General features: G+C 37.8%; 1 protein-coding gene across 2 annotated transcripts in view; it reads left to right on the forward strand.

Annotated features, from left to right (window-relative positions):
• CTNNA1 (catenin alpha 1) overlaps positions 1-19,752 on the forward strand; it is a 202,031-nt gene that overhangs the window by 65,432 nt on the left and 116,847 nt on the right. For both annotated transcript variants that reach the window (XM_054717899.1, XM_008141738.3), the window contains exons 4-7: positions 5,967-6,133; positions 6,650-6,769; positions 14,322-14,591; positions 17,200-17,403. In XM_054717899.1, the coding sequence (XP_054573874.1) occupies positions 5,967-6,133; positions 6,650-6,769; positions 14,322-14,591; positions 17,200-17,403 (761 nt within the window). The remainder of the gene's footprint in view (positions 1-5,966; positions 6,134-6,649; positions 6,770-14,321; positions 14,592-17,199; positions 17,404-19,752) is intronic.

Here is a 19,752-nt window from a genome sequence, read left to right on the forward strand (position 1 = left end):
TTGGACGTTTTCTTACGTCAACAGAAAAAACTCACATTTAGAAAAACATATACAACGACTTCCTTAAGGTAATGGCAAGTTCCTTCCCAGCTTTCAAGGTCTTGAGAGAAATGATTGCCTTTTAATTTATTTTTGGATTGACAGGCAAAGGTCATTGTTGCCTATTCGAAACCAACAGGAGTCCCCAATTTGGGGGTGCGGTGAGAGGAGAGACTTTATTCAGTAAAAGCAGTTCAATTGTGACATAGCTTGTCTGTATAATAGCATGGCTGTGGAACCACACGGTTGTGGAACAGCACAGCTGTGAACCAGCCCTGGTGAGGTAGCCCTGGCCAGGAGGCTTGATGTTACAGCTGAGATTGGTATTGCAGCTCCAGTTGAAGAAATACAGTTGTTGATGGAACCTGAGAGTGTACTTCATTGAGACAGAGGTAAAGCTGGCTTATGTAGAGGAGTGCCCCCCATTGGCCCATTTCTATGCAAATTGGGACTCCAAATCATCACTGTTTGATTGGTCCAAATAGCACTGTTCTGATTGGTAGGTAAATAAGCAAATGAAGATATAACTGCACAGCCCTGATTGGCTGGGGTTGATTCTGGACTTTTTTATTTTTATTTTTTTAAAATTTCTTTATTGATTAAGGTATTACATATGTGTCGTTATTCCCCCATTACCCCCCACCTCCCATTCATGCCCCACCCCCCTGTTGTCTGGGTCCATTGATTAGGCTTATATGCATGCATATAAGTCCTTTGGTTGGTCTTTCCCCCTTACCCCCGCCCTCCCCTACCTTCCCTGAGGTTTGACATTCTGATTGATGTTTCTCTGTCTCTGGATCTATTTTTGCTCATCAGTTTATGTTGTTCATTATATTCCACAAATGAGTGAGATCATGTGTTATTTATCTTTCTCTGCCTGGCTTTTTTTTTTTTTTTAATTTCTTTATTGGTTACGGTATCACATATTTGTCCTCATCCCCCCATTCCCATCCCATACCCCTCCCCACACATGCCCCCAACCCCCTGTTGTCCTTAACCGCTGGTTAGGCTCATATGCTTGCACACAAGTCCTTTGGTTGATCTCTCCCCTTTACCCCTACCCTCCCTCTGAGGCCCGACAGTCTGATCCATGCCTCCTTGTTTCTGGGTCTGTTCTTGTTCATCAGTCTCTGTTGTTCATTATTTCCCCTAGATGAGTGAGATCTTGTGCTATTAGAAATACACTTATAAGAACCGAAAATGAGACAAGCAATAATGGTTATGGTGACAGGCAAGTGAATCAGTGTGTAGTGAGTTTCTTTCTGGGCCAACAGTTCTTTTGAGACCCAATTTCAATGTCACAGTTCTTTATGTGTACATGTCAGCCATGACATTTCACTGGATGGTGGACAAATGGTGGTAATGCTGGTCTGACCCTCTCTGGTTTGGTCCTGGGCAACCTGTAGTGATGCACAGCTGCTAACTGCTAGAATGGGAAGGCCACGTCAGCATCTTCCATCTCTGGACTGCTTCTCTTCTGTCTTGATGGCTGGAGTAGTCCTGTCGATTCCTCTCTGTTGCTGGAATCCACATGGTCTCGGAGTTGTTTTCTGAAAATATACAAACATATTCTCGACCAAAAGTTAATAAAGGAATATTTTCTATAAATTTGACTTGGGATCCTATTTCATTTTTGCCCAAATGATTTTCCTCTGGCTTGTTTTGACACCTTGTGTGTTTTTCAAGGGTGTCTTGCTTTTAGCCTTACAATTAATTTCTAAAATATTAATTTTCTAGATGTAATTTACTTACAGGATATTTTTCCTTACATGATATTCTTCTACTATCCCCCCCTTTTTTTATTTAAATGTTAGGAGGCTTTTGAAAATTTTATAATGTAGTCTTGATGGCTTTTAAATTTTAATCTTTTGCACTATAATATTACTGTTTTAGGTTCATTACTTGGTGCACAATTTTATCATGAGATGAAGTACCAATCAAAATTTTAGTTAACACTTTAGGAACACCTTTTTGTCCAGTACAATTAATTTTTCTAGAATATTCGCTTGTTTCAACTAGCCAATTTAAATTTGCCTGAAAACTTGACTACTATTTTACTGTCAAATTTATTACTCTAATAACAATCTTATTTTACCCTGTAAATATTAGTGGAAGGAATTATTTGCCTTCTTGAGTAGGTCCTGAGCATTCCTGGTGGTAGGCTAGATTTAGATATCATAAACCCACTTCCCCACACCATGGATACAAGACAACTCAAACAATTCTTGTCGGAGTGAGAGGGCATCTGCTGTCGGCCAAGTCTCTGTCGGTCACCTGGGTCCTGATCTGAGCTGGGCATGGGAAGCACGAAGCAGCCATGGGGGCTGGAGACCTCCCTCAGAAGGGGCTAGGGTTCAGGCCCCTGCAATGTTGGGGAGGTGAGGGTCTGTGCCCCACCTCTGTTGATCCTCAGATTCTCTCCTGATGGCCCCTCTGTGACTGTGCCTGTCTTAGGTTGTTCCTTCCTTGAGGAATCTTACCCGTCTCTGGCTAACCAGCCATCCTCCGGGGCCAAGCAGGGTGATGTGAGGTTCAGTTTTGTCTCCTTGGTAGCCTATGCCCCCGTGGCCTCCACGCCCAGCACCTGCCTTGGGATCCCCTCGCCTGCTGGAGGGGCCCCAGCACTGATCACATATCTTGTGGAACCCGGGTTTCTTCTCCAGGGAGGGCTCAGTTTGCCCCACTGGGTGAGAGACAGATCCATGGCACCAGTTATCACGAGACTTCAACCTCGACATGAACAGAGAGCTCATGCAACAGCTGTGAGCAGTTGAATTGTGAGAAGAGGGTCTTTCTTGGCCTAAAGGGTAAGAGGGACCAATATAGAATGCTCAGATGCCTTCCTAGGAGGCCCTCTACACAATGAAAAGGATTAAATCCTTACATGTCCTTTTTAAATTGCTGCCAGACATTCAAAGAATTAGTTTGTAAGTTTGCTTGGGATAATTGTATATTATGATGTTGTAATTCTAAAGTATCAAGAGATGTGTTAAGTTTGTCTCCAAGCACCAAACAGATGATTTTTTTTTTTTTATCCCCAAGGGTGTGAGGAACTATTATAAGTACTGGGGGTGATCCAAATCTGGGAAAAATTTTAATGACAGTGTAGAATAATATCATGTAAGGATATTCTTTGTTTTAGTCCATGGCAATTCCCTTTCAAACTGGCTGTTCATTTCTTTTTATTTATTTATTTTTTTAATATATTTTATTGATTTTTTACAGAGAGGAAGAGAGAGGGATAGAGAGTTAGAAACATCGATGAGAGAGAAACATCGATCAGCTGCCTATTGCACACCCCCTGCTGGGGATATGCCCGCAACCAAGGCACATGCCCTTGACCGGAACCGAACCTGGGACCCTTCAGTCCGCAGGCCGACGCTCTATCCACTGAGCCAAACCGGTTTCGGCTGTTCATTTCTTTTTATATAGACAAGGTCTTAGTTACATTTTCTGCACCTCTACCGGGGGCAAGTAGTGATAATAATGACACCCTTTCTTTGGTGTCCACACAAGCCAGAAACCTCTCTTTAACCCTTTGCACTCACTTGCTTTTTTCTCGATTCCTTTATTCTACTCGGGATTTTTTTAAATACCCCAGATTTTACAAAGCGTGGCAGTAGAATAAAAAAGTAGAGTTTCTTTTCATACAAACTTATTTATTTGGATTTTTTTGTATTTCAAATTATTGATACATTCAAAGAGTACAAAAAGAGCTGCTACTGATGCTAACCGTGTCGAGTCACACTCGACATCCGAGTGCAAAGGGTTAATTGTACACACAAAGGGGCATTGTTTTGATTTCGTGTCATACAAAAGGGAAGCTGGGTGGAGACCCCTGTGTATTTATACTTTCTTGCCCCACCCATGGACCTCCTGGATGACCAAGGTGTTTGGTATTATTGGTAACTACATTAGTCAGGGGATCAGCCCACATAAGGGGTCTTACCCATGAAGGGTCAGGAGCATAAGACCACAATACTTACCCTCTTGATGTATTGTGGGTGCTCAAATATTTGTTGAATAAATAAATGGGCTCTGTCTTTTTAAGTACCATGAGATAACATTTTTAATGTCATGTATCCACATAATAGTTACCATATGTCTGTATCTTCATATGTGTGTATTTTACATACAGGAAAAAACTTTTAACTGTGAGATTCTTCATTGTGAGTTATTTCTGACTTAATAGATAAGAGCCCGAGCCTGTCTTTATTCTTAGTATATATGGTACTTTTAAACCTAATTAATATATGAATCTGAGTGTGAATTCCCACCCCCACATCCTGCACCTCCGGCAGCTCATATTATGCAAGTAAATTTGATAGCTAGGATAAATTTGGTAGATCTCTTCAGAAGTGGCTAGGTTTCTTGAGAGTGTACGTTTTACATTTGTGGAAGAGATTAGTGAATGGCCTTTAAGCTTTAATCTGAAGTGGACACATTCAGTCAAGGGAGGAAGTATATGATTCTCCAAGTACATAAACATAGTCACCATATAGGTACTGACAGTATAACTGGTGGAACAGACATACCCTGGTCCTCCAGTTGTTTCCAGTTATGAGAAAAGAGGGATGATATAGACACCTCAAATGATTACTAATAGAAATGAATGACAAAAACTGTGTTATTTTACGTGTTTCTAGGAAATGTTATATATAAATTTTTAGCATTGTATTTTAGGGTTATATAAGCTGGGTATTCCTAATAACTATAGTAAAATGTATATGTTTTTAGCTTAATTTTCTTTATTATTGATATAATACCTGTTCGTTATATAAAATGTTGTTTTTTTTAACCCTTCAATCTTTCTTTTTTATAACCTCTTTATTTTGTTGTTTAAGGTTCCATCATATGCCTTAACATTTTTTCATATATATGTTTCTATTTGCAGAATAGTCAATTATAGGCTAGACCAGTGGTCGGCAAACTCATTAGTCAACAGAGCCAAATATTAACAGTACAACGATTGAAATTTCTTTTGAGAGCCAAATTTTTTAAACTTAAACTTCTTCTAACACCACTTCTTCAAAATAGACTCACCCAGGCCGTGGTATTTTGTGGAAGAGCCACACTCAAGGGGCCAAAGAGCCGCATGTGGCTCGGAAGCCGCAGTTGGCCTACCACGGGGCTAGACCATAGTTTACTTAACTAGATGCTTATTGTTGAGCATTTGGGTTGTTGGCAATGTTTTACTATGAGAAAAATGAGTATCATTTTTCTGTCTTCCACATATCAGTGAGTCCCTGTTACTGTTAGAGCTGTACACATTAAATAGTTGGGATGGTTTATGAAGCGTGGTGGTCCTACATAACGGTTCCTTTATTTCTGTATATTTCTGTGGATGTGAGGATAGATTGCAGTAGATCTAATTTTTTCTCCCACTCAAATCTTGGATTTAGTTTTCTTACGATACATATAATGTTCCTTTTTGAAAGGAGTATTATTCGATTATTGGAAAGAAGTATTTTTTAAGACTTTTGATATATGGTACCAAATCATTTTCCAAATATTGTGCTTTCACCAGCAACATATGAGGGTGCTTTTCTCTTAGTAACAGCTCTAAAACCAAAGAAAAACACAACAAAAATAAAAATCTTAAATTTCATGCATGAAATATACAAAGCTTGAACTATTTTATTTTTTAAATCCTCACCTGAGGATATTTTTCTATTGATTTTTAGGGAGAGTGGGAGAGAGAGGGAAAGACAGTGAGAAACATTGATGTGAGAGAAACACATCGATTGGTTGCCTCCTGCATGCACCCAAACAGGGCCCTTGACCAGAATCAAACCCAGGACCCTTCGGTCCGCTGGCTGACGCTCTATCCACTGAGCCAAACTGGCCAGGACTATTATATTTTATTTCTTAAATGTAGACCAGCTGTTTGGCTCATTTCTGCTGTTTTTCTTCATTCTGTAAAACAGGTGATTTAATGAAGAGTGCTGCGGGAGAGTTTGCAGATGATCCCTGCTCTTCTGTGAAACGTGGCAACATGGTTCGGGCAGCTCGAGCATTGCTTTCTGCTGTTACCCGGCTGCTTATTTTGGCTGACATGGCAGATGTCTACAAATTACTTGTTCAGCTGAAAGTTGTAAGTACATGCCTATGTCTGTAATTTGTTTTCTCTATCACAGTGAAAGTGCTATTGGCCATACTTACTTCAGCATTCCGTGGGACATGGAGTGGTTTACCTAAATGGACCAGGGATGTTTTTGTTTCATTTCTACTTATTCCTTTATTCCAAATGTACGTCATACTGGTTCTACTGTGAGCTGTGTTGTCTTGGTTCTAATAAAGAACTTGTAGCAAATGTATTGTTTTGAGTCCTTCCCTTTTTGTAGTAGTGATTAAACATTTCCTTATACCAGTTGAGTTCCAGAGTTGAGAAACCAAGATATGTTAAATTGTATCCTTAAATATAAATCAGTAATACTGTCCTTTTCAGCTCCCAAAAAGCTCCCATGTAGTAGCTGCTGAAATGTTTGAGTGCCATGTACACTAGAGAGAACGTTTGAATTGCTGTCTGAATTGCTGTTTCAGGGCATAAAAAATTCCTTATATAAGAACTGCTTAATATTTTTTTTTTGGGGGGGGATATATTTAATAGGTGGAAGAAGGTATCTTGAAACTGAGGAATGCCGGCACTGAACAAGACTTAGGAATACAGTATAAAGCCTTGAAACCTGAAGTGGATAAACTGAACATTATGGCAGCCAAAAGGCAACAGGTATAGTCATGATTTAAGGATATATTAAAATTATTTATATTATTAAGTTTGAAAAATTTATTTTATCTAAGTTGTACAGTACCTATCTGCCGATGTAGTACCATTAAAACATTTTACTATTTTAAAAATTAAGTTTTATTCATGTTATGCTCTTATTTTTAATCTTTTAAAAATTTTGCTTTAAGTAGCTTGGCAATTTGTGATAGTGTAGGAGAGGTGCATTTGAGGATTAACTTGAGTTGATAATGGCATTTATCTCAGGTTTTTAAAAAACCTTAAACCAGTTCAAACATACTGGAATGACTTTTATATCAGAAAGTATTTTTCCCCTCTCTCCATATTTTTTCACTATTTATGTATATTTTAGATCCGAGGAGGTGGAGGACCAACTAGTTAGTTATGCATAGATTTTCAAATGGGGCGGGGAGGAGGGGGAGGTTCACACCTCTAACACCTGCATTGTTCAAGGCTCAACTGTATTTCTTATTAATTGCTATTAATAGTTTCCATAGTGTTAGAAATTTGTGTTGTGTGGCATGTGGATCAATGCTCTTATTTTCAAGCTTTGCTAAATCTTTGGGGTTTTCTGCTGTTAGGATGCTTTGTAGTCTCCCTGTGCCCTTCCTGTTGGATGCTGTGTGTTAGATGTGTGTTCTGTAGGGGAGATCATATGTCACTGTTCAGCTTCCTACAACTTCCATAGTCCTGATCAAGTTTTTAATTCTTATTTTTAAAGAAGCCCAGAAAATATAAATTATTATTATTGTTAGCCAATACCTATCCCAGTTAGGATATTTTACGTTGCAGTTCACAAAAAAGCCAGCTCCAAAACTACTTAACAATGGAGGATTTATTTTCTCACTAATTAGAAATCGCAAGTTATATTTCTGACTTCAGGATTGTTAAATTTAAAGGCTTTGCAGTATCAACAAGGATCCAGGTTCTTGACATTTCCAGCACTACCATCTTCAGTGCCTGGCACTGGATGGTTGCTGAAGCTTTAGGCATGGCATTTATGCACATCAATATGGCCAGTGAGAAAATAAAAGGATTGTTCCTTACGTCTATAAGCAAACAATCCAGAAGCACCTAACACATTTACCCTAAATTTGAATTGTGTAACATAGCCATTCCTCACTAATCTTTGGTAAGAGGAAAGCAGATACTATGTTTGACTCAGAGTAATGAAGATCTACCTTATGGTCCAGGATGGGGGTCGCTTTCTTGGGGACAGAAACCCAACAAGAGCTCTGACAAGCATGAGAAAAATGGGGTCAATACTCTAAATGGCCAGTTTTTGACAGCCTTAGCTTTGAAGACTTATTAGTAACTTTCATTTGGTTATATTTACATTAGTATTAAACTAATGGATTAAATTAATAATATATGTAATATAGTGCCAGGCAGTGGGCAATTGGTGAATAGTAGTTATTGCTCATATTTCAAGCTAGAAGTTGTGATCAGACTGAATCTGCACATATGGGATCCTGGTTTTTTTTTGTTTTGTTTTTTTACATATGATAATATAGTGAGATTTGGTGTACTGTCTGAGTAATATAGTTATTGTATGATCAATGTACTTTTAGCATTTGTCCTAGTCTTGGCTTATGTCTCTATCACATAAATTTCAAGTAACTTTTTCCTTTTGCTGGGGCTGATTAATCCTTAGAAGAACTTGTTATGTATAATAGTATGGTAATTCTATAAATAACACAGGCTGGCCAAATTATGTCTATAATTTATTTTACTTAATGTTCTTGATATAAATTCTCACTTGAATACCTGAAATAAATATTAGTTATATTTAAAAAATAAAGTTTGCTAATAGTAGCATTGTCCTAAAACCTAGTCAGTCATATCTTGGTTTATGAAGACTTATATTATTATGTGAAGAAAGTGAGAACATTTAGACTGATACTGTTGCATATCTTTGTAAAATGGCGGGATAAGTAAATCAGTGATGTTCTTGAGATAAAACATAATAGTCCAGAATTTTGTATGCTACTGGAGAAACTTACTGGAAATGCTGCCAGACTTTTAATTCTGTGTGCCATGAATCCATGAAGAGTTTCAAACATTTCCAAAATAAGATATCATAAAAATCTTGAAGTTATTAATTAACGTGCTGGATGATCTTCTGTTTGCCCTTCCATATCTGTTTTCTGCCCTTGTGCATCCTACTCTCTGCCCCAGGAACTTCACCTGTGTAGGCTGCATCCAGGGACTCCTTTGCCCTCTGGTTCTTGGTTGCTTTGGCCAATGGGAGCATGAATAGAAGATCATAGGAGAGTGAGGCTGGAGTTTTATTCTCCTGGCTGGTTGCCCTGGGTGGCTAAAAGTCATATCCTGTGTCTGGTGGTGTTCTCCACACACTTACCTGTTCCCTGGATTATGGTAACTACTGTCTCCTTTTGTCTCTTCAGGCCTAAGTGCTCTAATGACCTTGTGGTTTCCCTGTATTTTGCCCAGACCTTTGTAGCATAGTCCCTAAACCATCTTAGAATTACCTAGCTTGATTTTATTCTCTGTTTACTGCTGGTATCTTGAGTGATACTTGTTCCCATTTTAAAGTTTGTCTTGGGTTTGTAGTATGTTATGGTTATTTATAGATTTCCTTGGGTCTAACTTTTTAACCTTAGCCTCTTACAATAAAATCCATTAAGTAGGCTGGCTATAGGCTCCTGTGTGCCTCCTGCTCATAAAATGGCCTTTTATAGGTCTGGGCCTTGGTATGTATTCTTATAAAATAGTGCTTTTCTTAGGAAGTAGATTGCTACTCATTTTATCCTAAGGTACCGGCCTGGTGGAAATTTTCCCTTTTGGATATTGCCCACTGGCCTCCTTCAGTAACTGGTCCATTTTTTCCACATTTTTTTTCCTGGCAGAATTCCTCTATTATTGTATGCTTAGTCCCCTAGACCAGCGGACGCCAACCTTTTGGACCTCATGGACTACTGGTTGGCGACCGCTGCTCCAAAGGTTTCCTTAAACCAGCGGTCGCTAACCTTTTGGACCTCATGGACCACCAGTGGTCTGTGGGCCACCGGTTGGCGACCGCTACCCTAGACTGTTTTCACCTTTGACTTTGTCATCTGTTCCCAGGCGTGGTATGTAATAATTTACCTCCTCATTGAGCCTCTTATCTTTGCAGGCAGCCCTAGTCCACAATAGGGATATTTCCTCAAGAACAGTATTTGGGTTCCATGTGTATACTGGCTCCCTTAGCCTCCCTTGTATCATTTAAGCAGCAGCCACCTATTGAGGAAATGTTAAACCTCATAAGGTGTATAGGTTCTATGGAATTGATCTATTTCTTTAGGTTTTTATGAGCACAAACATGTAAAAGAGTTTCTTCAGGGGCAGGGGATATCATTCCATCCACCTACCCACCCCCCCATCTATTTGTCCACCTGCCCACATAACCATTTATTCATTCACTCATTTCTGCCCACTTTCCTTCCTCCCTCCCTCCCTTCCATAAATCATCTCCAGGCATATAAAGTCTGGGTCCACAGCAAACTGTCCTTTTAAAATAGTCAGGAAACCTGCTACAGCTTTTGGCAGTCTTTCACATGTCAAAACTCATATCCTTATACATTCTCTCTTCCCAGCATTTTTGGAGGTCCCTGAGGGTTCATTCAAAGGACCTTGGGGGGGGGGGGCGGGGATTGTTTGGAGACCAGAGTCCACAATACTAGGAGCTCCATCCTAGTGAGGGCTATTGCTAGAAATAATAAATAACTCTAAAAAGGTGTTTACTATGTGCTAAACACTGTTATAAGCCATTTATAAACACAAACTCATTCTTCACAAAGTGGTGTAAGGTATACTATAATTGGTCAAATATTAATTTGATACTATAATTGATCAAATATTAATTCCAATAGATGAAGGAAATATAGCACAGAGAGATTAAATAATTTGGCAAGGTCATTTATCTAGTAAGTTGTAGAGCCAGGTTTTGAATTGGGGCTTTCTGGCTCCAGAGGACAGGGATTTTGTTTGTTTAAATTGCTACTATAATCCTTAGTGCTTAGAACATTGCCTGGATATAGTAGTGCTCAATAAATATTTATTTAACAAATGAGTGAATAAGTAAGCCACTTACCTGTACTACACATCCATCCTGGAATGGAATTTTGCGTGTGTCCCTAATCTTTTACTTTTCTTGGGCTAGAATATTATTGGCTGACTAGAAGTGCTGAATTTCTATTAGGCTGTAGGCTTTTCTTTGATGATTGGGTATATAAAGGTAAAATAGATGGAGCAGAGGTTAGTCATTTGACTCCAAGAGAAGACATGATCAAATTTTATATTAAGAGGGAAATGAGAGGAAACTTTCACTTGAATTTCCAGCTCTTTTGTAAGAGAGAGTGTTATAGATTGCTTAAAAGTTAGCTTCTGTTTCTTGGTCACTGCATGTGATGTTGGTTTAGTTACATTAAAAGCAGTCATTTCTTCCTTGTGTTTTCTCTTTGTTCCTGAGTCTGCCTGAAACATAACCGAATTGGTGAAGTTGAAGAATCATGAAGATTAAAGTAGACCAAGGGACTCTTACTTCATAAGTAATCTACTAGTATTATATTGCTTAATAGCTCACTTTTCCCACTAATTTGGATTACTTATAAACACTATATAAATTGAAAAGAATACTTGATTGATAATTATTTTTATTTACTATATAGTGTAAATAAAATTTTTATTTACTATACTTGTGATAGTGTCCATTTTCATATCTGTACTTAACAAAATCTAATTTCTTTGTGTTACAGCAAAAGCAGTTCTAAAGAGAAAGTAGTGCTCCCGCCGGGTGGTTCAGTTGGTTGGAGCATTGTCCCATACACCAAAAAGTTTGAGAGTTTGATTCCGGGTCAGGGCACATACCTAGATTGTGGTTTCATACCTGGTTGGGTATGTACAGGATGCAACCGATTGATGTTTCTCTCTTATATTGATATTTCTTTCTTTCTTTTTCTCTCTCCCATTTCTTTCTCTAAAATCAATTAAAAAAAATCAACATCCTCAGGTGGGGATTAAAAAAATAATAATAGTGAAAGTTAAAGTACTTTGGCAGTTAGGACAAATTGATGATACTTAGCTGTCATAGATTCATATATATTCCCCAATACTTGGTAAATAGGAATCTATTGAGAGATACATTGTGGTGAGGGCAAGACATCTAGAAAATGCCATACAGAACATGTGCATCAGCTGCTTTAGCATAATGGTTAGCCCTAGCCCCATGTCATAGCTTGAGTCTTGAGATGATAGTTTTTTAAATCCAGGGAATTCTGTTTCTGAGTATTTAACCTGATATAGTCTTTGGAAAGGTAAGTTTTTGTTGTTGTTTTGTTTTTAATCTCCAAATTCAAGCTAAACTTTTATTTCATTTGGTTGAACTTCCTGGGCTTCTCCTAAGCCTTGCTATTTCCCAGGAAAACATTCTTTTATATCCTCTTTAACTATTTAAGCAAACATATTCCATTTTAGAGCACTCCTGTTGGTGCCTGATTTATGTTACTGAACCTACACTTGGAAGGAATTACATGGTGTGGTCTAAAAACCAGGCTGCAGTCCAAGTGGCAGTCAGTTCTCAGGGATGGCTTAGCTCTCCCTACTTCCATCTTCTAATGACTCTGACTGACTTCAGTGATCTAGCAAACAGGTGTGATGTTCCTGCTGGAACTTCAGCACGTAGATTACCATCATGTCATCCTCCATGCTGTGGCCACCCCCATGCCCGTGCCTCAATTGTAGATAGACTTTTATCATACCAGGCCAGGCAGTGGCTTTAGGAAAATCAGGCGTTGAATAGTAATGCATACACTATGTATTAACTTTAGGTGACCACAAATTTCTTTAATAACCTTTGTAAATGGCTGTACTGATCTAGGTTATAGGTACTTAAAAAGAATGCCAAAGCTGATTGCAAAACATTTGTATTAAAACAGAGGACAATTACAAATGCTTCAAGGCAAATGCTCTCCTAGCAGACTTAAAAGTCCTTGAGATTGTGGTGAGGGCAAGACATTTAGAAAATTCTAATCAGAATTTGTGCACCAGCTGTTTAAGCATAATGGTTAGCCTCAGCTCCCTGTCATAGTTGAAGTCTTAAAATGATCACTGACTCTCTAAATCCACAGGGTCCTGTTTCTGAATATTTAGCCTAATGTACTGTGCTGTGCTACAAGGCATTTGGAATGCTGTGAGCTATTACTTGCAAATTCAGATTTCAAATAAGAAAAGAATTCTAGGAGGAATAGAAAGCTGTCATATTATACAAGGTTTGAATAAAGATGCAAATCTAAAATATATAGTGAGATGAAGTTTCAGAGTTTGGTGTTTCTAATGCTTAGTTAGGAACTCATCTAGAAAGGTGAGCATTAAATAGTTGAATCAGACTTTGAGTAATTGATTTTGGCCTTTCTAAGTTAGTCAGTTTTCTCTTACATGTTTACACATTTAGTACTTCTTTTTAACACATTTAAATTTGTACTTTAGGATTCTTTTGGTGACATTAACATTGAAATTCTGTGATCACATAAAATAGAGTTGGAACAGCTCTGGTGGTCACATATTTCTCTTCTGTGGTGGCGATCCACATTTACTGGTACTAAAGACTTAGTTTTATTTGAGTAATTTCAGTAACAAGGGGATATCAGAAGTAACCCCTTCACATCTTGCTTATTGTTGGTATCGCTTATTTGTCACTTAGCATGTTTACCCTGTCTACCAATTAGAGGCTAGTAGTGTAAACCACAAGGAACCTCAAATCCTTTTAACTGTGGACTATAATTATGGGGTAGAGGAAATTGTAAAGGACATTTTCACTTAAGACCACATGTACATAGAGTATTATAATGAAATATAAACATTTTGATTTTCAGTATGGAACACGTGAGCCTCAGCTTTGTGCCTAATGACCTGTGTCCTAAGATGGTCTTTGGGGAGGGAGAAGGGAGGGAAGGAGTCGTGTACTTGGGAGACTACCTGGTTGGTTGCATAGTTCGTGTACTCCTGTGGTATCTTATCCCAAATTTCACAAAACTCTTGTAATAAATTTTATAACTTAATAAAAAACTCCTTATAATAAATCTTACTTTAAGTATTTCTCGGAATGATTTTTCTATTTTGGTTGGAATAGGTACATATATCTTTATACAGCTGTAATCAAGATGCTAGTCAGTTTTAAGTTTCACTTTTTAGTGCTGTGCTAAGTGCTTTATGTGCATTATCTCTTTTAATCCTCAATACAATGATAAGAGAGGTACTATTGTTCCTATTTTACAAAAGGTGAAACTGACCATGGAGACTTAAAGTAAGATCATAATAGTTAGGAAAAAGTAGAGCTGGAGATTGAAATCTAGGTCTATGTGGTTTGAAAAAGTTTGAACTCTTATCAACTAAGCCATATTGCCTCCTTTGTGATGAGCTTCCAAGCCAGACTTAATGAAAATATTGTGTCTATTTAGTAAAAATTCTAACTTTCAATATTTACTGACAAAATGTTATATGAATAGAACTGTTAAAATTTATTGTTTTACTCTTATAGGAACTGAAAGATGTGGGCCATCGTGATCAAATGGCTGCAGCCAGAGGAATCCTGCAGAAAAACGTTCCGATTCTCTATACTGCTTCCCAGGCATGCCTACAGCACCCTGATGTTGCAGCCTATAAGGCCAACAGAGACCTGATATACAAGCAGCTGCAGCAGGCAGTCACAGGCATTTCCAATGCAGCCCAGGCCACTGCATCGGATGATGCCTCCCAGCACCAGGGCGGAGGAGGAGGAGAGCTGGCATATGCGCTCAATAACTTTGATGTAAGTTATACAGGGAGGAAACTTCAGGCTCTTGACCATCCCCTGAAGTTAAAAGATTTCTGGGGAAATGTGATCAAGGTTTCTAAGGAAAGCTCAATTTCTATTAGATATGCAATCTAAGTTGAAAAAATTTTTATGAATCATCAAGTCTACTTATCTTGACTTGGCCTAAAGCACTTCGCTTTCGCTTTCTTTCTCTTTCTCTTTCTCTTTCTCTTTCTCTTTCTCTTTCTCTTTCTCTTTCTCTTTCTCTTTCTCTTTCTCTTTCTCTTTCTCGTTCTTTTCTTTTTTAGTTTGATTAAACTTCTGAATTCTGTAATGCATCTTGTGTTTCCTACAAGGTCATTCTTTATTGAGGATATGAGTTCAATTCATTTAACCCAAGATTTTAACCTTTTGGTAGATGGGAAGCTACAGGAGACACAAAGGCAAATACACAGTCTGGTTGGAGATAAAGATACATCATAAATGACTAAAACAGACGTGCCATCATCTTGTCTGTCTAGATATAGTTTTTTTCTCAATGACTAAATTCTAATAATAGACAAAATTTAATCAAGTGGAAGCAAATTTGGGGCTAAAATACTTTTGTAGCATAATGCCATGTAATTACCTTTTGTAGATGATGCCTATACATTCTATGTACACACTATCCTATGTATCTAATCTTAATTTTTTTTGGTGGGTTTTTAAAATTTTTACTCACAGTGCCTCCTGGTTCCAGTATATGACAGCAGTTTAAGATTTAAAAAAATCTTATTATTGTTATTTTAATTAACATAAGAGAAAATTGCTTTCCAGATTGCCAGCATCTTTCATAAGTAGGAATGCTATAAATTAAAGAATCAATATAATGGAGTGCATTCTATTTTTAATATTTTTTTCCTTGCCTTTGCTTTGTCTCAGTACTTTACTTTGGTGTGGGTAACTGATCCTTGCTGATATGAATGGATGATTTAATACTTTTCATAAATTATGAAAGCATGGTTTAGAACTGAATTTTTGCTCTGGAAACTTAAGCATTAAAGGACTTTATAGTAAACTCTGATGATACATCTTATAATTTACTGGTGGTGTTGTCCGTGTCTCTCTCCCCCCCCCCCCCCTCATTTGGCAGTAGGGTATATTGGTCTCTTTCAAAGCAGTAAGAGTTACATTTTGCCCTAAGTTGAGTAATATCAGAAGCCACTTAATTCATAGGTGAGGGGGTTGGACTGAATGATCACAGGCGGGTTGCAGCGCTATGACTATTTAAGTTCTGGGACCATTAATTCCTCATTCCTGTTGGTCAGAATGCATTGTGTGTTCTGTTTTGACCAGAGAAATCCTGCAGTAACTTAATCTGGTAAGAAAAATGATGAGCTAAAATGTAGGTTAATAATGAACTCAAGGTATGCATGCTAAATCTTGAAACGGAGGCATTCTTTGAAAGGGTAAAAAGAAATGTACACTTATTGCAAAAGGGCAAGCTTTTTAAAGAAAAACCTTGGCATTTATGTTTAAATCAACAAGAACATAGCCCCCATAAAGAAAAATTAAAGGTAAAATACTTGCCCAGACATTTACCAGTGTAAGGATAAATTGTATCAAGTGGAGAAGTTGGAGGGAGACCAATGGCTACTGTCCTGGGGGTGTACCATAGCTTACTTGTGACCTCACTCATCACTGGTAAAGCTGGATATAAGCGGAGTCAAGGGAATAAAGGGGAGACAGGAAGTACTTATTCTTATTGGGAAAGTTACATCATAGAGTGGCTTTATTGTGACAGATTGCTACTATCTCTTACAGAAAACTTAGAGATATTTGAGGGAAAAAAAGCCTTGAATTTAGACATAAATTTAGGATAAATTTGAGACTGAATTGTTCATAAATATTTGGTGAGATGTGTAAGGAGAAAATAGATTGAAATTGATTATAAATGCATTTCATTCTGAAAGTTTGGAGACAGGTGTCAATTTTATTAAATTTTTGTGGTGAAACAGTTCTGCCAGTGTCATGTAGCAGTTTTATACTCTGTACATAGAAAAGAAAAAGAGAGCTTTTATTTTCCCTGAAATTTTCATTTGGTAACTTAATAATACTACATAGGCTGACCTTTAAATTTTCACATTAAGTAGATTGAACATGATTTTTATGCTGACATACTTTTGCCATTTGTGGTATACCTTATCCCAGTGGTCGGCAAACCGTGGCTCGCGAGCCCCATGCGGCTCTTTGGCTCTTTGAGTGTGGCTCTTCCACAAAATACCACGTACCCTAATTAAGTTAATAACAGTGTACCTACCTATATAGTTTAAGTTTAAAAAATTTGGCTCTCAAAAGAAATTTCAATTGTACTGTTGATATTTGGCTCTGTAGACTAATGAGTTTGCCGACCACTGCCCAGACCCCATTCAGGTGGATAGTACTGCTTCCAGTGCCTTCTTCGAGCAGTGAGCCATAGACCAACTTGTGTAGTATGGCCCCTCATCTGTCAAGGAGTATAACTTTCAGGCATTGTAATTTTTGTGTTAAATCTTGATGTTTCTAATCAGCACTTTCCTCACCTTCTGGAAATAATGGAGGGAACAGAGATTAGCAGTAACATTTAATAATGCTGCCTCTGCAGAAACAAATCATTGTGGACCCCTTGAGCTTCAGCGAGGAGCGCTTTAGGCCTTCCCTGGAGGAGCGCCTGGAAAGCATCATTAGTGGGGCTGCCCTGATGGCCGACTCATCCTGCACTCGTGATGACCGGCGTGAGAGAATCGTGGCCGAGTGTAATGCTGTCCGCCAGGCCCTGCAGGACCTGCTCTCGGAGTACATGGGCAATGTGAGTATCAGAACTTTTCTTTCAAATAAGAGTTTTCCATACAGATGTTGGATCTGAGATATTTTAAGTATAAATGCAAATATGTTCTTGGCTCCTTGACTCTTGGATGAAGCATAATTTTTAAGGAATAGATAAATAGCTTTCTGTGTGCCCCTTTCCTCCCCAACTTTTTATTTTGAAAAATGTTAAACTTCTGGCCGTGGCCAGGTTGCCCAGTTGGTTGGAGTGTTGTTCTCATATAAGTTTGTAGGTTCTATTCCCAGTCATGGCACATAAGAATCAATCACTAATGCATGGATGGGTGAAACACTGATTGACGTTTCTTCCTCCCACCATCCCCCACTCCTCATCCCCGTTTCTCTCTCTAAAAAAATATTACAATTTTTTTAAATTTATAAAAATAATACTATGAGCAACCATCTATCCTTTATCTAGATTAACTGAGTAACATTTAGAATGTGTGCATGTTTGTGTATATAAATGTACGTGCTTATATGTGTCTATATACACAACCTTTTTTAAATGAAACATTTGAAATTGAGTTTTAGACATTGGGTTGCATCACCTCTAAATATTTCAACACACATCTCCTAAGGATAATCACCTTCATTAACCCTAAAATTGTATTATCACATGTAGGTGGCCATTTAATTTTGAGTAAAACAGAATGCTGAATATATATTATGTATACATTATAGTTGGTGAATTTTTTTTTTCATGAACCATATAGAATGTCATAAGAGCAGGTAATTACTAAGTGAGCTGTATTAGGCAAACTGAGTAGTGTTTTTGAATTTTTAAAGTTTGGATTTAAAAAACCCGATGCTGTGAAATTTAACACTTGACTTTTTTTTTGCCATAGAAAATACTAGTTAAAATTTTTTTGGGGGTCTATTGTTAATGCCTTTCTTTTTCTTCCCTAACCCTTTTTCCATTCCTAGTTATTTAATATTAATTTAGGCTTACTGTAGTTTAGACCTTGTACCCAGTATTTTACTGACAAAAGAAGGAATAAATGAAATATAAAATTATGTAAAATCGTTTGAAGGGAAGAGGGACAATACAAATTTGTTCTCACTAGTGATTTTTCCCAATTCAATACTTTTCAGGAAAAGATCTTGGTACTTTCTCATTTGTTCATTTGCCATACATCTTTGTTTACTTATATGTGAACAGACAATAGTAAATCATGATGGAATTCTGAGGGTGAAGAAGAATGCCTTCTTGTGTTTATCTTATTTCTACCATATTGTGAAATTAGTGAAGCATATTGAGTTTTTTAAGCCATTGCCATGTTTTGATCATATGCAGTCTACCTCTGAAAAATGAGATTAGAGGCTTAGTTAAAAGGAAAAAGTGGTTGATAAATCAAAGTGAAAATGTAGGACACATTTAAAAATCCATATCTAAGCTTGGAAGTCTGGCTCATGATGTTGGAGATTTATACATGGAAACAAAGACTCCTGATATGTAGGTGGATCAGTTATCTGCTATCACATGTAGTGCTGAAGTGGTGCAAAGTGTCCAATGCAGTTATGATTAGGAAATCATTTTAAAAACAGCCTTTGTTGGGGAGAATATGTGATAAATCTGTTCTCATTGCTACATACTAGAGCTTCCTAACCAGTCTACAAGATATCCCTTGAGTCTTGGGATTGGTCAGATTTCGGGCTAGTTAACCTGGTCATGACTAACCTTCTGGTTTCTCCCTATAGCCGTGGTTGACAAACTGCAGCTTGCGAGCCACATGCGGCTCTTTGGCCCCTTGAGTGTGGCTCTTCCACAAAATACCACGGCCTGGGCGAGTCTTTTTTGAAGAAGTGGCATTAGAAGAAGTTTAAAAAATTTGGCTCTCAAAAGAAATTTCAATCGTTGTACCGTTGATATTTGGCTCTGTTGACTTATGAGTTTGCCGACCACTACACTAGAGTATTAGTCACATAGTCCTTGTTATTTGTGCCATGGATGTAAGTAAAGGTGGGAAGCACTCATTTATACTGAAGACATGGAGATCATAACAGCATACTTAGGTAACACTGTATTTAACATGTAAGTGAAAACGAGAACAGTGATTGATGTTTGGGTGAAATATAAGGATTATGGTAGGGGTTTTGAAAGAAATGATCTTGATTCAGAAATATATTTTAAAAGATGGTCTCTGGGAATGTTTCTCCTAAAGATAAAAATATTCTATTTCCTTGTATCAACTCATGTGAGCAGGCTATGTCCTGTCAAAAAGTGGTAGAGTAAGGCTAACAGTGGGGAACAGTGAGGCACACTTGGAATCTTAGAATTGTGAAAGGGTCTACAAGAAGCACAAGCAACTGGAGATATATTTTTGCTTATTAA

This window comes from Eptesicus fuscus, chromosome 6 (assembly GCF_027574615.1).
Source record: "Eptesicus fuscus isolate TK198812 chromosome 6, DD_ASM_mEF_20220401, whole genome shotgun sequence".
NCBI lineage: Eukaryota > Metazoa > Chordata > Mammalia > Chiroptera > Vespertilionidae > Eptesicus > Eptesicus fuscus.